Genomic DNA, 22,814 nt, shown 5'->3' on the forward strand with positions numbered 1-22,814 from the left:
ACATCTTACCTTTTACTCCAGATTTTGGCTCTCCTGGTGTAGTGGTTTGAGCATGAGACTATGACTCTAAGAGACCAGGGTTCAAATCCCAGTTCAGCCATAGAAAAGCACTGGGTGACTTTGGGCAAGTCACACTCTTTTAGCTTCAGAGGATGGCAATGGCAAACCTCCTCTGGACAAATCTTGCCAAGAAAATCCTGTGGTAAGTTTGTCTTTTTGATGATTGAAGGAGCTCCAGTGGCACAGTGGTTAAATGCTGGTACTGCAATGGTACCACAATGGTACTCACAATGTTGTGAGTTCGAACCCGCAGGTCTTCAGGTTGACTCAGCCTCCCATCCATTCATAAGTCAGTAAAATGACTACCCAGATTGCTGGGGACAATTGGCTAACACATTCTAAACTACTTAGGACTTTATCAGACTGGCAAAAAAGATGGGTGCATAGTGGTATGCTCCCATCAATATCGTGCAATAATGCAAAGATTACTACACTACATCACACGATGTAGTGAATATTCCTCAATTGTCCCATGAATAAAGAGGCATTCTAACACTGCTTGTTATTGATGGGATTTTCCCATGATTTAAAAAGTGGTGCTAGGATGACTCTTTATTCATGAGATAATAAAGAGATGATAGTAATATCATGTGTTGTCATATGATAATCTTCATGTTATTGTGCAATATTAACAGGAGCATACCACTATGCTCCTGTCTTTTTTGCCAGTCTGATAAAGTCCCTTGAGATTGCTTAGTTCACTATGAAGCGGTATAGGAATGTAAAGTGCTGTAGGTCAGAAGTGACTTGAAGGCACACAAGAAACAATAAAAATTACCTTCCCACATGGTCCCTGTGAGCTGCCCAGTTCTACCATTGCAGGCACAAGTTGCTCTGAGGTCAGAATAAGGTGCCCACCATCAATAACTTGACTGGATGCATCATTGTGACCTCAGCAGCAGTGTCAGGCAACAAATGGAGAGCACATGGGAAGGCAGCCACTATCGTTGTGGAGAGAGTGGGTAATGGGGGGAATTTGGGGCCACAATACTCTTGAGGCAAATCAACACATCTCTTGAGTTTCAGAAACTGTATGGTGTGAATGTTAGTAATCCTCTATACAATGCAGGCAGGGATCACATACAATGTAATTTCATGCACTGCACGTTCCAGTCCAGACACTAATGTCTGTGACACCACAGAGATAAAATACCCATTTATGGGGTTTGCCCCTTTCTCTCCCCCCCCCCCCCTCCAATTTTTATATATTTAACAAATCTCTTCCTTGGTCAGCAATTTCATTTTGTAGGGAATGACATAACCTTTAAAATTAATTTCGGTTCAGTGATCAAACTCTTCTCTTTTATTCTATGAAAATTACAAAACCTTGGAGCCGTGGAACTGGAAAGCAAAGAACCTCCTCATCTGCTCTCAAATGATTAATGACAAATCTTACAGCCAAGATTCTCATGAAGGAATAGTACAATATGTCAGCACTGCCATTGTATTACAACACACTCCAAGGAAAGCTTTACAGGCATATATAAAAAGACTGCCTTTTTTAAACATTCTGAAGACCATATAGCAAAAAAAAATAAGGGGGGGGGGGGCTGCTCTAAACATTATAAAACCTTTCCGAAGATTTGTTAGAAATCAAATGTGTTTTCTTGGATCAAGGCCACAGTTAAGAGTCATTCATTTGCCTGAGGGAATTCTAAAATATAAACATCAAAGTTAAAGACTCTGAGAGAGAGAAAAAGCAAAGTCAGAGCTCATTAGAGATTTCAATTGCATTAGATTTTGGCCCTGGGTAGCAGAGTCCAAAATACTGTTGGAGCCTGATGATAATTCAGCAGCATAAGTTAAAGGAGATTATCGCACTGCGTTCTGAGAACGTTCTGATCACGTGATGAGAACGGAACGCATTTGAGAATACCGCACGTATGTGTTCCAATCGGGTTCTCAGAACGCTTAAATGTGTTCCAAATGTGTTCCAGGAGGGAACGGATTTGAATGTGTTCTGAATGTGTTCCCAGAGAGCTGAAACGTGATGAAAACGTTCCAAGAGAAGTGTGTGCGGTATTCTTATCCGTTCTCAAATCCGTTCCCTCATTCCTCCGTCTTCTGATTGGCTGAAAGAATGACAGGCAGGGAGGGAGGCAGGCAGGCGAGCGACTGCAGTGAGGGAAGGTGTGTGTGTGTGAGGGGGGAAAGAAGGAGGGAGGGAAGGGAGGAAAAAGGGAGGAAAGGTGGGACAAGGAAGAGAAGAGGAAAGCAGGGAAAGAGAGGGAAAGAAGAGACCAGAGCAGAGAGCAAGAGGGAGAGGGTCTGGCTGCTTCTCCGGGGGTCTCTAGTGTCATGTCCAGTGGGGCTCCTGTGCTGTCACAATGCAGGAAGCAGGGATGCCCAGGACCTTCTCCTCCTTCCCTCCAGGAGGGAACCCACAAAAGCTCCTCTGTTTGGAGCACCACAGAAAAGCAAGCAAAAAACTCCCAGAATTCCATAGCAAAGAGCCAGACAAGAGTTAAAGCGGGGAGGGAAGCTCACAACCTGAAGGCACACATTACATGCACACACACAGGAGCAAAAGGGTGTCAAGCTGCCAGAAAGGGGAAATGGGATGACAGCAGAGGACTTTTCCTTTCTAACCGGTTTAAAGAGCTGCAATGGCTGCAGGGGCTCTGCCCTTGGCCCAGTCCTCTCCCTTTCCCTCCGCTTGAAGGGACCTCCGTGGAGCTCCCTTAATGCCCAGGCTGCCAAGGAGGGGACTCTGCCCTTGGCCCATCAAGTTACATAGGTTTTATCCTATTTTCTTCAAACATATGCCAGCATATGAAGCCCCAGCGTTTTATAGGGGCTTGCCTTCTTTCCCTCCCAAGGGAATCTTCGGAGGGAAGACTTCTCAGTGAGGCTGAGAAGCACTCTCCCGGCCAGAGTCCCTAGGCTTACTGAAATCCCCCACCTCCCTTCCCCATAGAAATCAATCCAAAAACTGAGTTTAAAAGGAGCAGAAGAGAGCCCTTTGGGTCTGCATCTGAGAGAGATTTTAAACTCCGTTTTTGGATTCTTTCCTATGGGGAAAGAGGGGAGAGAGAGAGATGGCAGGACATCCCCATAGCCAAGCATCCTCTGCTCCCCCCAGATGAAGACCCATAGGGCTCAGTGCTCTTTAAGCTCCGTTTTTGGATTGATTCCTATGGGGAAAGAGGAGAGAGGGAGAGATGGCAGGACAACCCCATAGCCAAGCATCCTCTGCTCCCCCCCAGATGAAGACCCATAGGGCTCACTGTTCTTTTAAAACTCCGTTTTTGGATTGATTCCTATGGGGAAGGGAGGTGAGGGATTTCAGTAAGCCGAGGGACTCAGGAGAGGCGAGCTCCATGGCCCAAGCCTCCCTTTTCCCTCTTTCCTGGGGGCAGCACCTCTCCCAAGCCGTCCAACCACTGAGTGGCGACGTCATCAGAAGACAGCCCACAAAACTTAATACAGCAAACCGTTCTGAGAACGGTTTCAAGAAAAAGGAATCGCAGTGCGGTAAACTGCCGTTCTGATCCCGTTCTGATCACGTTTTGATTTCTAATGCGGTAATATCCGTTCCAGGAACGTTTTCATCACGTGATGATATGGAACGTTCTCAGAACGCAGTGCGATAATCTTCAAAGTTACCTGCATTTTTAATTAACATGACAGCATTTGAAAATGCTTTTGACAGAACCAGTAAGAATGATCAAGCACTGCAAAGCAATAAAAAAATATGCCACTTCTCCTGCAGACGAGTTGAGGAATATGCTGGGCACTGTTGTAAGAGATTATGTAACTAAAATGGTGTGTGAGGTGATGAATTTATCATTAATTGATGGTTTGTCTTCCATGAGAATACAGTGTGTGTGTATTCAGAGAGAGAGAGATCACAGTATACCTTGCTGCATATTCCATATTTCTGAAATATTCAACAGCACACCTGTCTGGTTTTTAAATCATTTTAGCATTTCTAACAATCGAAATCAGAAAGTAATTGGGAGGAGGGGGAGATTCCAGCATTTACTGACTGGGTTGTTTTTGCAATGTAGCAGCACTGTTCTAGAAAGCTTAACAAAAATTTTAGTTATAGAAAATACAATTGGTTGGGGTGTTTTCAGAAAGAGAGCTCATTCTTAACAATACAGTACCAGTCAAAACACGTGGCCTTTATTTTTTAATTCTTTTATTTATTGGTTCTCAGTAGAATCAGAAAATAAAACAAGGATTCATATGTATTTTTGGCCCTAACCCCACTGCACACATGCATGCATTTTGTCCCTTTTGTTATATTCTTTTGTAATGGGAACTCAGGAAAAACCAAGACTTCCTCTCACAAAGCCAAGGTTCTTTGACAAAACAGGATAAACAGGGGACCCTGAAAACTGAAAATTCCGAAGTTTATTCCTTAACACCAGTAAAAGAATAATGTCCTCAGTGGGGTTAGCATCCAGAGACTGAGGCCAAGAAATAAAACAAAATGGCTCTTTTTATACTATTTTAGACAAAGAAGCTTCTTCAATAAACCTTATTGGCTAATTTGAAATCTAAACATACAGAATTCTTACAATCAGAACAGAGATATATGCATACATTAAAATTGCATTCCTTACTCCTTACCCCTCCCTTAGGTATTCAGTAGCCTTCATCAGATGCCTCATTATCTTAAGTTATGTCTGCTCGCTGGTGCCAGCTTCCTACCAGGTCAAGATGCACTTTCTACTCCTTTAATTTTCTAGGCCTCACTCTAAAAGCTATTTCCCTTACTGACCATGGTGACTCCATCTTTTTATAGCTTTCTATTATAGCAGGAAAATTCATCCACTTCACTTCCATCAACCTGATCTCTGAGGAAACCAGATTTTGCAATGTGCACCCAAAGAGGCTATGCACAATGATAACTGGATGCTGCATTGACAACTAGATGGTACTTGGTGTCAGTGCACCATCCTGCATTTGCAGGGGAATTTTCAAAGGTAAACATTTGATCAGATGGAAAATGAAAGACTTTAAAGTGAAAATGCATGCCTGCAAAAAGGTGGGATAAAGATAAAGGAAGCCTTCAACATTAGCACTTGGAGACGATGTGAAGTTTTACAGAAGAATAAAGAATAAAAAAGTACTCAGAAAACCTTCTATGGAAAAATCCATGGTGACTCTTATTTCCCAGTCTGACTATATGGATAATATGTTCAGTTTCATTAGTTGTCTATTAGCTTTTAAAACAGAGATGGAAAAATAATATCAAAATCTTAATGTTATAAATTATTAATAATATTAATACAGCAAATATAAACTATAAGTAGGGGCTGCAGCATAAATGCATTTCAGTTTCAGGGAATCTAAAATCATCTAGGGCTGTTAGTTATAAATACCAGAATAAAAAAAAACACTAGGTGCCATAAAAATTTGAAAATAATTTAAAATCAATTCTGAAAGCTGAAGGTGAAGTACCTTGTGGAATAAAAAGGTGCTACAAGTCAACAAAATCCCATTCATTTATCTCAGGCATGCATGGAAGAACATTCCACTGGATTTTCCCCCATGTTAATTAAAAATTGTGTTATATATAATCGGTTTTGCAAGTTGAGCTGAGTTGGTTCCAAATCCATCTTGCTCTCTATTCTTTGATCAATACTTAACAAGTTCCATGGCTTACTATTTTAATCAAGAATTTACCAAACCATAGGCAAAAATCCTTCAGAGAAGGAAGCTTGAGAACAGAGAATATGAACTGGACAGTTAATTTGCTAAGCTTAGTAGCTACTCACTGTGGTCAGATGTTGCAGCAGGTATGAGACATCAATCATATCTGCCAGAATAAGGAGTCTTGTAACAGCAGCCAAAAGAGCACGTGCTACTTGGACAACTGCCTCCCTTTTGGGCAGATAACAAGGATCATCTGTAAATTTTCTGGCTGATATCCTTAAAGCTTCACCTGCAAAATAAATAAACAAGTAATGCAGATCATCTTCCCATGAATAAATTCATAATGCAGTATCACTGACACTAAGTTGTATCCATTGATTTGGAATTTACTGCTATAGATGACATCTTTAATATTTTCTTTTAACGACTCACTGCTGAATTTGCTAGCTAACATCACCATACCTTCCATAAAAATCGTTCCTTACAAATTTTCAAACCTGGATTCCCCTATAAAGTCAACATGGCATGATCATATGGATCAAATTGCCACTGAAGAAACAATATATGTGCCACACAATTCTAACTACTGAAAATATGGGCCAAACACTGCCCCCCTTTTAATAAAATAAGAACAAAATACTGTCCATTTTAATAGAGATGTCAGAAACAAACAATCCAAGGACAACATGGTGGACTCCTTACTTTAAGTGGATATGTCCAAAATTTTAATAAGATAACACATATGTAGAAGTATGAATTCCCCCTTTTGATAGGAATTTGCATCCTTTTCCTTGACATTCTAGGAGAAGATGCGCCCCCGCAAAAAAATTCCTGAACAATGCATTTACTTTACATGTATGAAAATATATGCAAGATATAGAGAAATTCCATAAATACTATAAACAATTCCAGGTACTGTATAATATTCATTTTAATCATGTTTACCTTACCTCGCAGACTCATTTTTAAACCAGATTTTTTTCTTAATTTTGTGCAATATTTTTATCATATTATTTAGATGAAGAGTAATCATCTGAGATAAGTCCCTAGGGATAACTATATGAAATAAGGAATAGAAATTGGACGATATTGAAACTGCCTTGCTTTAAATATGCTGGTCCGTTTTGTCTACCATTCGCAGTATTTTTACTTGGACCAGTTAACTGAATACCCAGATATTGTACCAAAATTTTTAATCAATTATATCAAAGGAGATTGACTGCTGGGGTTTTAAAATGAACTACATCTGCAAAAAGAATGTTTTTAAGTTCTAAACCGACAGTCACAAATCCATTGATTCTGGAATTTTGTCTAATAGAGCATGCTAAGAGTTCTAAATACAAACTGAATATTAAAAGAGACAATGGGCATCCTTTCCTTGTACCTGCCTTGTTGCAATGTTAAAAAAAAGATGAGGAAGAAATCTGTGCTCTTGGCGTTGAATATAAAAAATTTATTCATTTCAAAAATATTTTAGGAAACCCAAAATTAGGTAATACTGTAAAAATCAATGGCCATAAAATTTTATCAAAAGCCTTCTCTGCATCTAAAGAAATAGTGGCTGGCTGATCTATTCAAGTTTAAAGCAACAGAGTCCAGAACCAACTGGATATTATCATCTCCTTGCCTGTTTTTGATGAATCTCGCCTGGTTTTTGTAATCTGTTATTTAAAACTGCTGTCAATATTTTGATATCAACATTAAGTAAGGCTATAGGGCAATAGTGCAGGAAGTATCATCCTTACCAGGTTAAGGTATCAGGATAACGTAGGCATAATTTAATGATGAAGAGAGGGAGACAGATCCTAAGATATGTGTGTAAAGATGGAGAAGTCTTGGTGCTAACAAACTGGAGAAAAGCATTGTACAACTCATGAGGGCCAGAAGACTTCCCATTTCTCATATTTGCTATAACACTGATATGCTATAGCAAATATAACATATAATGTAAAGGTTCTGGAAGAAATTGTTGCTGTGATATGCTAAGATAAGGTCAATATAAGAAAAGAAAGTCCCTATATCCCGTTGGTAAATTTCATTATCAAAGCTATAAAATTCCACATAATACTTTGAAAACTGTAGATTTATATCTGTGGGCAATGTATATAAAATATTGCTTTTAAAAAGCATCAAAATATTGGCTAAACATCTGTAAATTAATTACTAAGATACTGAATATTAATTTGGAGTTTAAGCCCAAAATATTTCTGTTAAACATGATCAATGATGGAAAAAAATATGGGTGTGTTTTATTTTATATGATTTTGTCATCCAGAATTGTATACGCGAGGTATTGGAAAAGTAAGAATGCTCCGAATTTTGAAGAGTTACAACTGTATGAAGTATTTGAGTTAGATAAATTAGCAAGAAAACTAAGAGATGAAAAATCAGATAACTTTTTGGATACATGGCAGAAAGTGTTAGATTATGTATAGAAAAAATAGGGCCAGCAGACAATGATTTTTTTAAATGATTAAAAACAACTGTGGTTTAAACAAAGTAGTTTCGCAGATAAGACTTTGAGCTATATACATTTTATCCATAAATTAATGCTTTCAGCTCTGATAGCTGACATGTGTTGCTGTTGATGCTTAATGTATTGAGCCAAAATCTTGTTAGGACATTCCCCATTTTCCCTACATGGTTGCCACTGACATGCCAAAGCCAATTCCAATTGTTCAATTCATATTTAACTTTTTGTAATTCTTGATAAAGTAGTTCAGATGGACAAATAGCAAAGTGGGATATCAGAGCTGCCCACTGCTTATTCAATGATGTCTTTTTGAGCCTTTTTTAATAAGAGGAATAAGTAATATTTCTGCCCCGAATGTAGGACTTACATGCTTCCCATTCAATAACTTATGAACTCTCAGAGCCTCCATCAGATCTGCTAGCATTTGAGCCCTAAACTGTTCATCACTGAGAAGTAAATCTTTTTAAAAAAACAGAGACTAAAGGTGCATCAAAAGGTATAGGTGCATCAAAAAATACAGTTCTAGACAAACCAGAGCATGTTCTGAAATTTTCAAAGATTCACTTGCATATGTTTATATTTCTAACCAAATATGCAGAAATTTAAAAATAATCTAATCTGAACCAATTAAGGTGGCTCAGAGAGATAAAACTATACTCCCTATCTCCCAAGTGAACAGTTTTCCATGCACCAGTTAATTCATATATGCTTGTAAACTCACTCTTACCATGGATTTAGGGTTGCCATATCCTGGTTTTAGCCTCCCGGAATGGAGGGTCAAAAAAACGTCCCGTCCCAGATGGGCATTTTTGACTCTCCGATCCCAGATTTCTGCCTTGCTCTAGTCCACATTTTGTAAAATGTGCCTGGAACAAGGCAGAAAGCCTAGCCAGCTGGCTGGGCCCTCAACAAAGAGGCCACTGTGCCAAGGAGTCCTCCAGCAGCGGCAGATGCATTAGTCTCACAGGTTGGTACATATCTTTATCTTACTGAATTCTACTTCCTAAGATGTATTTTATTATGTCTGATGTTGTGTGCCTTCTGTCTAGTAAGAATGTGAAAATCTCGGCCATATTGGGGTTGTGTTTTTTTGTAAATAAGGATTTATATTAATTTTTAAAAAAATTATTAATGTTTCTGGCTTTTAGTTGGTTGTGTCCTCCATTTTTCTTGAATGTCCTATATTTTGGGGCAAATTTTGTCCTACATTGTGTCTTACGTTTTTCTACGTTTTGTCCCGGTTTTGTGGTAACAAATTATGGCAACCCTACATGGATTGCGTCCTATTTCTGTCTAGCAAAGGATCCAAAATTTCATTAAAATCACCACCAACAATCAAATGATTGTTTTTAAAGAATAAAATAAATTATTAAGGGTTTTTTTTAAATTTATAGGCATTTCCATGTTATAACTCCCTTTTAAAAATTATATGGGTTTCTTACGTGGTGCTCATCTTCCTGTATGTATATCTTCTCAGGGATAAGCAGATTGCTACATTAAGGCCATATTCAGGTTAGGTGCAAAAACTAACAAGTTAATGATAATAAAAAAGATAGACCAAAACCTGGCCAAAACCTCACTGTAAATGAAATTCTCATCCATCTCAAGTTGTTAGAACCTCATTTGGGCCAATTCAAATGCCCTTCTCTGGCATTAGCCTCTTTTTTTTTTCTCAGCTGATTTTCTCTCCATCTGGAATAATTCTAAGCTTTTTTGCCTACTTCACGAAAAGCCATGCAGACAATACTGAGCAGATACTTCTCCCCTAATGTTGTGAGGGAATTACAGTTATCATTCCTACATATGCTATAGCCATAAAACCTCTGATTTATCCTTCTTTTAGTATGTGAACCATGCATGGTGTCAGATCAAGGGCATTCTATTCAGGGTTGTCATTTAATGCTATCTGAGTATCAGCGGTAATGGTTAAGCAGCAGCCAAATAGCCATCTTGTGGATGTTGTAATTGTGAACTGCCAGCATTAGCAGTGTGTTGGCCTAGTTTAGATTCACCCAACCTTATGATTTTTAGGTACAACACGGACAGCTGGTCTGGCTTTAAAACAAAAAGATTTAATTTTGTCTTTAAACAGAGCAAGACTTTTAAAGATGAAGCTATTTCACAGTCACATGGAATAGTCATACTCAAAGGAATTCAACTTGTAACAAAGCACATGGAGAGAGGCTGCCTGTAATGAAGTTGTTGAGTCACCTCTTGAATTCTTGAATCAGCATTTTGAAATTATTTCTAATCTGTTGCTAATCATGCAGCCACTTTCTACTTTGCAACTTCTATAAACTTGGAAAAGCTCACAAGTTGCTAGGTACAGGTCTTGGTCTGGAAGAACATCAACTTGACAACATTGATGAAACTCACAAAGTAACAGTGTTCCATTTGGTCCACTGTCTTGCAGAGAATATAGAAATATGACAACTTTCATGGCAGATAAACATGCAGCTATCCCTCATAGTGGTAATGTTGAACATCTCCTCAAAAAAGGTGCCAAATCAAGTCCATAACCAGATGCAACTCTTCGGCTGAGTCAGAAAACAAATATCTCTACATCTTACACATTATGCCATGATTCACTGAATGTGATCCAGGAGCATCAGTGCTTCTGTGGATGAAGAAATAAGAGCACAGAACCAAAGGTACAATTAAAGCAAACAAGCACGGAAAGTTTTAAAGGATCTTCTCAGAGCTGGGAAGCAACACAGCTCATCTCAACCAGTCTCAGATGGTGATGATTCAGCCATTTTCAAACAAATTTTGACACGCTTAGGAGAGTGGATGATACTTATTGTACGGTCATCAAGTCGTCTTGTCTGGTACTGGTACTGTTCCATAACTTTGGTTAAACAAACTTTTTATTTGCAGAGTTCAATACAAGTTATCACTTGTTTTGTTTGTTTTTACTAGTGAGGTAATTGGTTTCAAACAAATATTGATTATACTTTTATTAATATATAATAATGTTCTGACTACTGAAATGGGCAATAGGTATTTTAATTTTTGATGTCTTTGTCTTTCTATTTGTTTTGAGAAAATTAAATATAGATTAAAGTCCATATTGCCAGCTGAGCAAAAACTTATTTCCTACTGCACATTATATTTTCCTACTATATGTTAAAATAATGCCTGCTCTCAATAATGTAGGATTCCGTAGATATAAAGAAATCACTACTTTGTTTGGAGGTAGGCCAGTTTCAGAAACTAAAACTAACATCCATTGGGATAAGGTCCAGCAAATTTTACAGTGAGGGATCATTAATACACAATCAAAGAGTTAGAAATTCCATCCCTCTTAAATAATAATTATATCCATTTGAGGAGGAAAACAGATGTGAAATTATAAAATAAATAGGTTTTGTCTTGCTAACATCCCAGATTCAAGGCCAGACTACTCATCCCTGTCTGCAAGAGAGCACTGCCTCAAAAAGAAAAGCCCCCATCCTCCATGTGCTGTTGGCCAACACTGCTACAGACTGCTTCAGAGCAGGTGGCATAGATGCTTGAGAGGGTATCTGGCCACCTCCTTCCTTTCTTCTTCTCCCTCTCAGAGAGCTGTGTCAGAATTAACAGGGAGAATTGCAAGGTACTACACACTTAGGCAGAAAAAATTAAATGCACACATATAGGATGGGTGATAGCTAGCTTGACCACAGTATATGCAAAAGGGATCTAGGAGTCTTACTAGACCACAAGCATGAGTCAGCAATGTGATGCAGCAACTTTAAAAGCCAATATGATCATAGGCTGCCTCAATAGCAGTGTAGATCAAGAGACATAATAGTGCCACGCTATTCTGCTTTGGTCAGACCTTACCTACAGTACAGTTCTGGGAAGCACAATTCAAGAAAGATGTTAACAAGTTGGAGCATGTCCAGAGGAAGGAGACCAAAATGGTGAAAGCTCTGGAAACCGTGCCCCGTGAGAAGCAGGTTAGGGAGCTGGGGATGTTTAGCCTGAGGAAGAGAAGGTTAAGAGGTGGCTTGACAGCCATATTTAAATATTTTAAGAAATGTTACATTGAGGATGGAGCAAGCTTGTTTTCTGCTGGTCTAGAGCCAAGGACATGGACCAATGGATTCAAGCTACAGGGATTGGAAGATCTTCCTGATGAGCTGTTCAACAATGGAATATGTTGCCTCAGAGGATGGTGGTGTCTCCTTCTCTGGAGGTTTTTAAAGAGAAGCTGGATGGCCAACTGTTCAGAGTGCTTTGTATATTCCTGCATATCAGGGGTTTGGACTGGATGGCCCTTGTGGTCTCTTCTAACTCTATGATTCTATTGTCAGGGTTCATCAGGTACAAGTAATGAGCATATAGACATATTGAACAGTTATGTTTATCTTGATCATCCTCTTCTTCCCACCTGCCCAAATAAGCACACACACACACACACGCAAACACAAGTATTGGCGGCATTATGACAATTATGCTAATTGTTATTTTGAGACTAGGAGAGGATTGCACAACCTAAATGGGGGGCAATGGGACAAGTGAGGGGAACTGGTTAATGAGAAAGAGAAATCCATTTTTTAAAAAAAGCTGGGGATTTTTTTTTATTTTGTCTTGGAGAAGTCTATGAACACAGCTCCCAGGTATTCTGAAAAGCACTTCTTGCAAAGGTGATAAAAACAGATCAAGGAAAAGTTGGGGGCATTCTGTTCAGTGCAGTTCTTGGAAAACAATTAATTTCCTTTTTTTAAATTTATAAGCCAATTTCAGTCTGAGTTTTACTTTTAAACAAGTAGGATAAAAATTAAGATGTTTTCTCATTTGTAAGAGTTGGAGTTTTTTGTTTTTGGTGGGGGTTTTTTGGGGGGGTTAGTTTGATGGACAATATGAGCAGTTGTGATTGATACTTAGTGTTATCCTGCTTAATGATTTCACCAGGAACATTAGTTTTTGGCATCAGGTTTGGGCCTGGAAATCTCATGGCCTGGCATGCGCCTGACCTGGCAACCCAACAGTGATACTGTTAAAGATAAGCTGCTTGGAGTCCCATTTTGGAAGAAAGATGGGATATATATCAAATAAACAAATAAATAAAGTTAAGGGAAGAAGTCATATCACTAAACAACTGCAAGGGACCCAGTGATTTGTTGGAGTCCCCACTTGAACTAATTACATGTAAATGTATTTGTAATTAAAAATAGTAGTGATTCCCATCTAAAGGATGGATGGAAAGCACATGGTCTTCCGTATGATGCTGGACTGCAGTTCCCATCACCCCTGGCCTATAGGAGTGGGGGACTGCAACTCAACACAAGTTCAGCCTCATTGCATAGAAAAGTTTATTGCATACATACAAGGATATATGCTTAAAAATCATGTGTTAAAGAGGCATAATTAAATTGGACAAGGGAAGAGAGAATTAGAGAACACAGGATTGACAGAAGGCAAAAAAGCAAAGGGAGATTAAGTGGCACAGTATAATCAAGGCAATGAGACTGCAAAAGATTCTGGAAAGAAAAAGAGATTTAAGAAGGTAATGGGATTTGAGGATATCATGGAACTAGAAGGAGAGACAAAATGGAGGAAGACTTATGAGCCATAATTAGCCAATAATATATGGGTTTATGCCAAAGAGAATTCAAAAAAGGGACATGAAGGAAAGTAAGAAATTATTGGTGATCCACTTTTAAAAAACAAATATTGGCACTGCCTTTAGTTCTGTATGTAATATACAAAATTGCTACTATTCATCTTGTTAATTGTTGTTGTTTTTTAATGCGTAATAAGATTTGACACTCTGAAGGATACTGTTACATAATTTAGATTATTTTTATATATCATAAAGGTATGCTAAATGTCATTCTAAACAGTCTAATTTTAAAATATTCTTAGTGGGAAAGAGCACAACACATATTTGCAATGCTGCATAATCCACATAACGCCACTGCAACACAATGCAGATTTATGGCACTAATAAAATGCAACCCTTCTGTGTTCAGATAGACAGCCACCTGGACTTCTATAGGCATGTACTCCAGGTGACATGCTATCCACCATGGATGTCAACAATAAGAGTGTTGACATCAAATTATTTTATAGATGCCTTCATAGTTATCATACTCATCATTTACCTATAAAGGATTACTCTGAGCCAAATTCACTGATTTGACAGTGCAGAATAAGCCAGTACCTGGCTTATTAAAATGTCTCCTACTGTGAGGCAATATTAAGTGTTTCTTTTCCTTTCTTTCCCCATATTTAATATACTACTCCTCTCCATACATTTTTTTGAGGCCTTATTGGCCTGTACATCAATAGGCTGTTACATGGACGTTGTCTTGCAGAATTTGGGTGAGGGAGTTGGGGTTATGTTTTTTGCATTCCATTTGGGACCTAACTAGGGTTGCCATAATTCTCTACTATAAACTGGGACAAAATGCAGGACAATTGTAGGATAAAATTTAGTCCAAAATGTAGAACATTTATGGTCCTCTATTTTTTCTTAAATGTCCTACATTTTGGGCTAAATTTTATCCTACAATTGTCCTGCATTTTGGTCTAAATTTTGTCCTACATTTTGTCCCAGTTTACAGTAGAGAATTATGGCAACCCTAGACCTAACTGATCACCAAGTTAGGGATGACAGATCCCATTCTGTCTCCATGCATTCATACATCTCAGACACAACACTAATTGGGCCAAGTGTCTTTCCTCTGCATACCATATAGCTCACATAACAGAGCAGTAGAACACTCTTCCCCAAACAGGCACCCATCAGATGTGAGAGGCTGCAGCTCCCATCTGTAGTCTAACTATAAAAGGGTTGTAATAAACACAACCAATAGTCAGCTGTAATAGAGCCAACCTGAACTTTCTACTCCACTCTATTTAGTGAAAGGGGTGCAGTCTGTGGCTTTCCCCCATGATGTTGGTCTACAACCTCTTTCCAGAATAATCAGTGCTGGGGCTAATTGGAGGCAGAGTCCAACAGCATCTGAAGAGCACAAGTTTTCTACTGCTGGTCTATCACAACTTGTTCCCTTTTGTTCTCCATTTGTGGCAGACTATGTATTAAGCAAGTTGATGTTGCTTCACACAATGCCACAGAAGTCATAAATCTTCCAGTGTGAGTACACGCCACAGGGAGAAATTGCTAATCAGGAGCTCACTGCAGAATATAACCAAAACAAATATGTGTTTTAAAATGCTGCTACCTGTTAAACATTTTAGCACAATACATTAACATATGAGTTAGCTACTGATCTGGGAGAAAGAGACTGTCGGATGCCTGGTCTAGCCCTATGGCAGGTGTAAAGCTTTATGTCCCTCTGGTTTCTTCCTGTATTACAATACTGAGAAAGTTAATTTATTTTATAATTCAATTTTGGTCACCAAAGCCATGAGCAAAAATAAAACTATCTCCACTTTCTTGAGCCAAGAATTTATTTATTTATTTATTTGCTGAGGTGTTTCACAAGAATAAAAAGAAAGAAGAATCAATACATTAAGACTGTTTTCAAGTTGTATCTCCCTGGCTGGGGAAGAAGTACTGCAACTGCTGGCTGCAGCTTTGAAGAATTGCTTCAGGAGAGCTAATAGATTTGTTGGGCACAGAAAAAAATCACTGAATTCAGGGAAGGGAAAAAATGGGACAAGGGAGAACTGATTAACTTGGCAAAGAGAATTTATTACTGCAGGGCAGACAGAAAAGGGAACTGAAAAAGATATGAAGGCAAATCGGAACAGAGCTGATTGATTAATTCTGCATGCAAAACAGCAGAGCTTTGATGATCCAGGAATGAATGATAAGGGACAGACAAAGTGAAGTTTCAGATTAAAGCAGCACTGAGTTTTTCAGACAATGTGGGAATGCAATGAAAAGGCCACATGCCCACACAACAACTATGATGGTTATGCAGCTGAAAATGAGGCAAACCATTAAAAAAAACATTTCTCAGATTCTCACCTGCATCACCAGGCATGGTCAGTCCTGCCATTAGATGGAATGAAGCAAGATTATCTGGTGGCATGTGCTTGGACTGGACAGCAGTGACATCCTTCCTTCCTCCTGAGGCTCCAAGCCATCTCCCTTTCTTAGAGGATAGGGCTTTGTGTGCTACGTGGCATGCACTGCAGCTGCTAAACTAACCTTGTGCAACCTGAGGATGTAGATAGACTCTACTAGATTCTTTCCCCTCCTGGAACCTGAAAACAGGCAGAAGGGGATTGGCTGATTGTGTTAGGGAAATATGTGAATTCGAAGGCTTTCATGGCCGACATCCATGGTTTTTTGTCGGTTTTTCAGGCTTTGTGGCCATGTTCTAGAAAATTTTCTTCCTGACATTTCGCCAGCATCTGTGGCTGGCATCTTCAGAGAATGCTTTGCCTGGAAAAAGTTGGGTGTATATATACTGTGTGAGCCTGGGAATGCAGGAGTGATTTGCATGTGTATTGTTCTTTTGCTGCGGCCGGCCTCAGGCTGGGGAGGCTAATGCAAAAGAGGATTAATGTCTGCTAATGTGGTGATCATTATCTGCTGGGAAAGCCCCTGACTCTGAATGGTTTCCCCATTTGCATTTGCTGAGTCCTTATTTTGCTATTCCTCAGGACTGGTAGCCAAATTGTTCACTTTAAGGGTTTCCTCTTTCCGGTTGAAATTATCCAGATGTTTGTGGCTTTCAATGGCTTCCCTGTGTATCCTGACATGGTAGTGGTTGGCATGGTCCAGAATTTCAGTGTTTTCAAACAGTATTTTATGCCCAGGATGGTTTGTGGTATGTTCTGCTACTGCTGATTTTTCTGGCTGGCCCAGTCTGCAGTGTCTCTCGTGTTCCTTGATTCTTGTTTGCACACTGCACTTGGTGGTCCCTATGTAGACTTGTCCGCAGCTGCATGGTATGTGGTAAACTCCTGCGGCTGTGAGAGGGTCTCTCTGGTCCTTGGCTGAGCAAAGCATTTGCTGGATTTTCTTTGTCGGTTTGTAAACCATTTGCAGGTTATGCTTTTCACCACTTTGCCTATTCTGTCTGCGACTCCTTTGATGTTTGATAAAATACCTTCCCTTTGAGTGGCTGTTTATCTTCACTTCTCTGAGTTTTCCTGGGCCTGGCAGCCCTTTTGATGTCTGAGCTGGAATAACCATTAGCCTGTAGAGCCCAGTCCAAGCACTTCAGTTCATCTTCCAAGAAGTGGGGTTCGCAGATGCATTTGCTCGGTCTACCAGTGTTTTGATTGTGCTTCTTTTTTGTCCTGGGTGATGGTTGGAGTTCTTGTGCAGGTATCGGTCTGTATGTGTGGGTTTTCTCTATACTGTGTGACCCAAATATTGGTTTGGTTTGCAGATGACTACGGCATCCAAGAATGGCAGTGTTCCTTCCTTCTAGTTCTCCTTTCCATCTGAATCTAAAGAACCTGTCTTAGTACTGTACCAGCATCTGCCATCAGTACTGGAATGGATGAGGGGGAACTTTTTTTAATTGAAATTTAATCCAGACAAGACAGACAAATCATAGAAAAAAGACTCCACCTGTGCTGGATGAGGTTATACTCCCCCTAAAATCTCAGGCTTGCACCTTGTGTGTTCTCCTGGACCTAAATCTGAACCTGAATGCCTGGTTTCAGGAGTTGCCAAGAGTAGGTTTCACAGCTAAAACTAGTATATCAGCTGCATGCATTCCTTGAGATGTCAGATCTGGCTGCAGTAATGTATCTCCTGAATAAAACGTAAAATAAACTACACAAATTAATACTAATCACAAACCACCTTGTCTTCCATGAACAGATACTTTCTTTATCCAGTAGTCAGATGGTGAGTGGCATTTGCAACAATTATGCAAAAATGCCATCAAAGTCAAATATGTCATGTGAAGCAAAACTACAGTCAAAAACCAACTACCACTCCTGTCCTCTTTGTTGCTGTTATGCGCCTTCAAGTTATCTCCAACTTCTAATGACTGTCAGACCAATCAACCATGGATTTTTCTTGGCAAGATTTGTTCAAAGGGGGTTTTGCATTTGCTTTCCTCTGAGATTGAGAGGATGTGAGTTGCCATGGGGTTTCCATGGTCAAGTGGGGATTTCAACCCTAGTCTTCAGAACTGTAGTCCAATGCTCAAACCACTATACCATGCTGCCCCCCCCGTCCTCTTTGCCGTTTTGTATATTTGACACATATCAATCTTAAATGCAGCTACTTGAGTAAAAACTAAATTAAGAACATGAGAAAAGTCACGCTCGATGAAGACCAAGTTCTTATCTACTCCACCATTCAATTCCCACCATGATCAACCAGATTTCTATTAGAAAGTTGCTCCCAAATAACTATGCTTAGAATTGTAACCTTCAATCTGTTTCCTCCCTTGCTTGTTCTGGCCCTGAGCTCACCTTCCCTCCAGACATCTGTTTTTCGCTGCCACTCTGAGAAAGCTAAGCTGAAAGTAGCGGACATGCCTGCCTCCTCCCACACAGAATTATACAAGCTTTGTTCCCTCTGCCAGGAGAATTGCAACCCACTCTCAAACCCTCAGGTTGACAGTTCCAAAGTTCCTGAGCAATATTAGCAATGGGAAACTACATAACTTGCCAGCTGAAAAATTTCTAGGGGTGATCTGGAAGGCTATGCTAAATATAGGGTGTGCCTACAGCCTACATAAGAAAATAAAAGAGCCATGCTTGGTCCAGACCAAAAGCCTACCTAAACTATGATTATTTTTACACAGGGCCCCACCAGTTGTCAATGTGAAACTGGTCAGTAAAACAATGCAACTGTACCCTTGCTGCTATGTTCCCCAGGAATTGATATAAAATCACCTGGACCTTCTTAATTGTTCAAAGCTATTGGAAGCTTTCTGATCTGGTCAAGTGTGCTTGACTCTCATTCTTAAGGCCCAACTAGCTGTAAAGTGAAATCATTTTTTGTTGGACAAACAGCAGCTGTAGGGAGCCAGAGCAACCTTGAGGCCACAAGAGAGGTACGTAGACAGTGAAACTAACTCCTCAGTCTTTGTGACATGATCCTGACAAAAAGCTCTCTCCAGAACAGTGGGAGAATTGCTTTGCTAGGAAACGGGCACAATTAGAGTGGCTATGTGTCATGCTTTATACAGCACAGTCCTATATTTAAAGAGTTACCCAGCTAAAAGATAATGAAGGTAGATCGAGGGACTTAAGACTGGTCCATCTTCTCTTTGGATGTGCACTGCAGATTGAACAAGTACACATGTCATTCAGTCAAAATTTTCTGTGTGACAGGAAGATACATTGTATTTCTATTTCAGTTATACATGCAGCCCTCAGCATCCATGGATTCTTTATGCACACATTAAACCATCCACAGCTTGATTTTGCCATTTTATATAAGACACCATTTTACTACACCATTGTATTTAATGGGACTTAAGTATCCATGTATTTTGATATCCACAGGAGATCTTGGAACCAAACTCCAGCAGATACCAAGGGCCCACTGCAGTACTAATTAACACATGTACAATAAATGCTAGTATCTGTCCTCTTTTTTCCTCTTTTTGCTGTAATACATTTCTGATATTTTTGGCACTGCACAATTGGCTACTCTAGCTGTGGACTCTTTCCTTTAAAAGTAAACAACAATCTGGGAGAGATTACTACTGGTTTAGTGGTTAAGGTGTCAGTTCTGATGATCGGAAGATCAGAAAGTAGGCAGTTCGAGGCCTGGGTGCTGCATTATGGGGTGAGCTCCCATCACTAGTCCCAGCTTCTGCCAACCTAGCAGTTTGAAAGCATGCAAATGCAAGTAGATAAATAGGTACCACTTCAGTGGGAAGGTAACAGCATTAGTCATGCTGGCCACATTAGACCACCAGAGCAGTCCTCAAATAACGCTGGCTCTTCGGTTTAGTAACGGAGATGAGCACTGCCTCCTATAGTCAGTTACGACTAGACATTCATGTCAAGGGACTACCTTTACCTTTTTACTACTGTCAGAAGCATGAGAAACAAAGAATAAAACTTAATCCATTCACTCCCTGTGATTGGAAGATTGTTCAGTCTCCCAGTCACTGAAGCTCGTATTTACATAATAAAAGCTATGCATTTAGTCATTTCACACATTTAACACTATAAATTGTGACCTAAGTCAACTGTAGTATCCTTTTCATCAGTGAGAGACAGTTGGTCTCCAGAGAATTCCATACAATGAAAAGTATCAGTGAGATGAGATTATTGGATTTTATGGTCCTGAGCCAAGCACAACAAACCCTCATAAATGTTGATTACTGAAGTGCATGATTATTTATGACAACAGATATTAAGAAATTCTCAGAATAAATTATTACTTAGGTATGTTTTGATAACATGATTGACTGATAATCATCTAAAAGAATAATCAAGAGATAATTGGGGTTTTTTACTTGAAATCACTCTTGGTGTGTTAGATTCAGACAAAAAACCAAGGATACAAAGCAACACAACCTGAAAAGAGGATTTATTCTAAAATTGACTTCACTGATCACAGTATTCTTGACTTCAACAACCAAAGACTATCTTAATATATGGAAATAAGATTTTGATTATTTTTTTAAGCTTGAAATTCAACCTTCCCATTTTTCTGGGCAATAGACAATTGACTTGGTGGCCCTTTGCTTCCTATTTAATAAAAAATGAAATCTATCTATAATCCTAGTGTGTGGGACTGTTCCTGAACAAAAAGAGGAGCCAGAGGAAGTGGACAGTATCCAGACAGAGAACCAGTAGGTTTTGATCAGCTGAACAGCCTGTTTCTCCTTTATTGAAAAATGAATATTTCCATGGTGGTGCCATCTCCTCACATCATCAAGTCCACTTTTCATTTTCTGTTGCTGTAACTACTGTCCCAGTATGTGTGCTTTAAGAAATGGGATTTCTTAATTTCTCTTTACATTCCCTTGTAGGTTGTATATACTAAGACAAAGTCACAAATGCCTCTTTCTTCTCTTCTGCCAGCTTCCACCCACTGTTGCTTTCCTGGAATGGAGTCTTTATCGAATGAAGAATTCGCCCATTAAGTAAAAGGTAATAAGAGGTTATCTTGGGCTTCAGTTATCTTTATTGCCTGCTTAACTCCAGCAGAGAGCACTCTATTCATCCAGCTTTGTTCTATTCACACTTCCTATTTTTCATTCTCAATTCTATTCCCATGATAATGTCAGTTTTAACTGAATAAGCCACAAGCAGCTTACCTGGTCCTTTTGTCTCCTGGTATCAAGTGCTGGGTTTCAATAGTTTTTGCACCTGAGAAGCCTAAATTAAACTCAGCCCTGTTCCATTATTTTTAATGGCACACAAAGAGAGTTTGAAGGCAGGAAAAGGCACCTCCCCTGGAATCTGCTGTTCAAAATGCCTATTTCATCTTGCTTCATTGCATGACCATCCAGGACTGGTATAAATGTAATATCCAATCATGTTGTGACTAGCCTACATTTCCTTGTGGTGAGGAAGGAAAAATGAAATATGGTTGAAAAGTATGGTAGTGAAAAGCTGCTGCTAACCAATTACAATAACAGTAAGAATTACAATATAATGTGCCATCAATGTACAAGGCACATGATTTTCTCACCTGAATGCTACCCCTTCCTAGGGAATTAGAGGTGTTATACGATGGAACCAACAACATTATTGTTTTATTAGTAGGAAGTTGTGGCTTGATGTAACAAAATTCTCAAAAAAAATTTTAGAAGAACACATCAGCAAAATTTTGATTATGCTCCACACTATGCCTCATGTATGTGTATATGTGCCTTCAAGTTGCCTGTCAGCCTAAAACAACTCCATAATTTCTCAGGGCTTTCTTAAGCAAAGAATACTCAGAGATGGTTTTGCCAGTTCCTATATATATAGCCTACAGCACCTGGTGGTCATTGGCAATCTCTCATCCAAGTAATAACCAGGGCTGATTCTGCTGAGCCTCCAAAATCAAACAGGATCTGGTCCCATCAGGGTATTTAGGCTTCTTATGCCACATAGATATACCCAAATGCCATGTAGCAAACCGTTTCTGAAATTCAGACAAAGTGCTAAAAGCTGAAATGCCACATGGAGCAGAGAAACACTTGTTTGAAAGAAACAGTCAAACAACCTGCTATGTGCACAAATACTTGTGTGTGCTTGGGAGATCTGTTTGGATCACAGCTGGTGTGTTCTTATGACCCAGAATGTCCCTTCCCATGCTTAACATGAATTTCCTCTATCTTTAACCTTTCCAGCCACTGGCATCTTTCATGAAGCACCCACAAGATATCTATTACAGGACAATAGCTAGCCATGACTCCACATTTTGGAATCAATGACATAACCTCCAAGCACATGGGGGCAAGGAGGAAGCCCAATACCAAGAAAGGGGGGGGGGGGAATGGAACTAAACTGTATACTCTGCTAAACGGTGGTAATGGAAACATCTTTCCAACCATCCATGACTGGTGCCACTAACCTCTTGTAAAGACTTGTAAAATTTATTCAAGCAAATAAAAAGTAATGGCAAGATAGAATAAATACTGTACAGTGCGCCCATGCTGTATGTGGACGCACTACAGTATATACAGCTTCAAGTTTACATTGAAGCCACACGACAGTAAAATACAGTGTGCCCTTGCCTTATGCAGGGGATCTGTTCCAGACCCCCCCCCTTCCCCATGTAAAGCAAATAGTGCGTATGCTTGAGCCCCATTGGATAGAATGGGGCTTATGTATGACATGCAGC

General features: G+C 39.4%; 1 protein-coding gene across 4 annotated transcripts in view; it reads right to left on the reverse strand.

The window, feature by feature from the left end:
- CTNNA3 (catenin alpha 3) overlaps window positions 1–22,814 on the reverse strand; it is a 1,027,502-nt gene that overhangs the window by 922,751 nt on the left and 81,937 nt on the right. For all 4 annotated transcript variants that reach the window (XM_042459353.1, XM_042459352.1, XM_042459355.1 and 1 more), the window contains exon 4: window positions 5,790–5,956. In XM_042459353.1, the coding sequence (XP_042315287.1) occupies window positions 5,790–5,956 (167 nt within the window). The remainder of the gene's footprint in view (window positions 1–5,789; window positions 5,957–22,814) is intronic.

The sequence above is a fragment of the Sceloporus undulatus genome, chromosome 3 (genome assembly GCF_019175285.1).
Source record: "Sceloporus undulatus isolate JIND9_A2432 ecotype Alabama chromosome 3, SceUnd_v1.1, whole genome shotgun sequence".
Classification (NCBI taxonomy): domain Eukaryota; kingdom Metazoa; phylum Chordata; class Lepidosauria; order Squamata; family Phrynosomatidae; genus Sceloporus; species Sceloporus undulatus.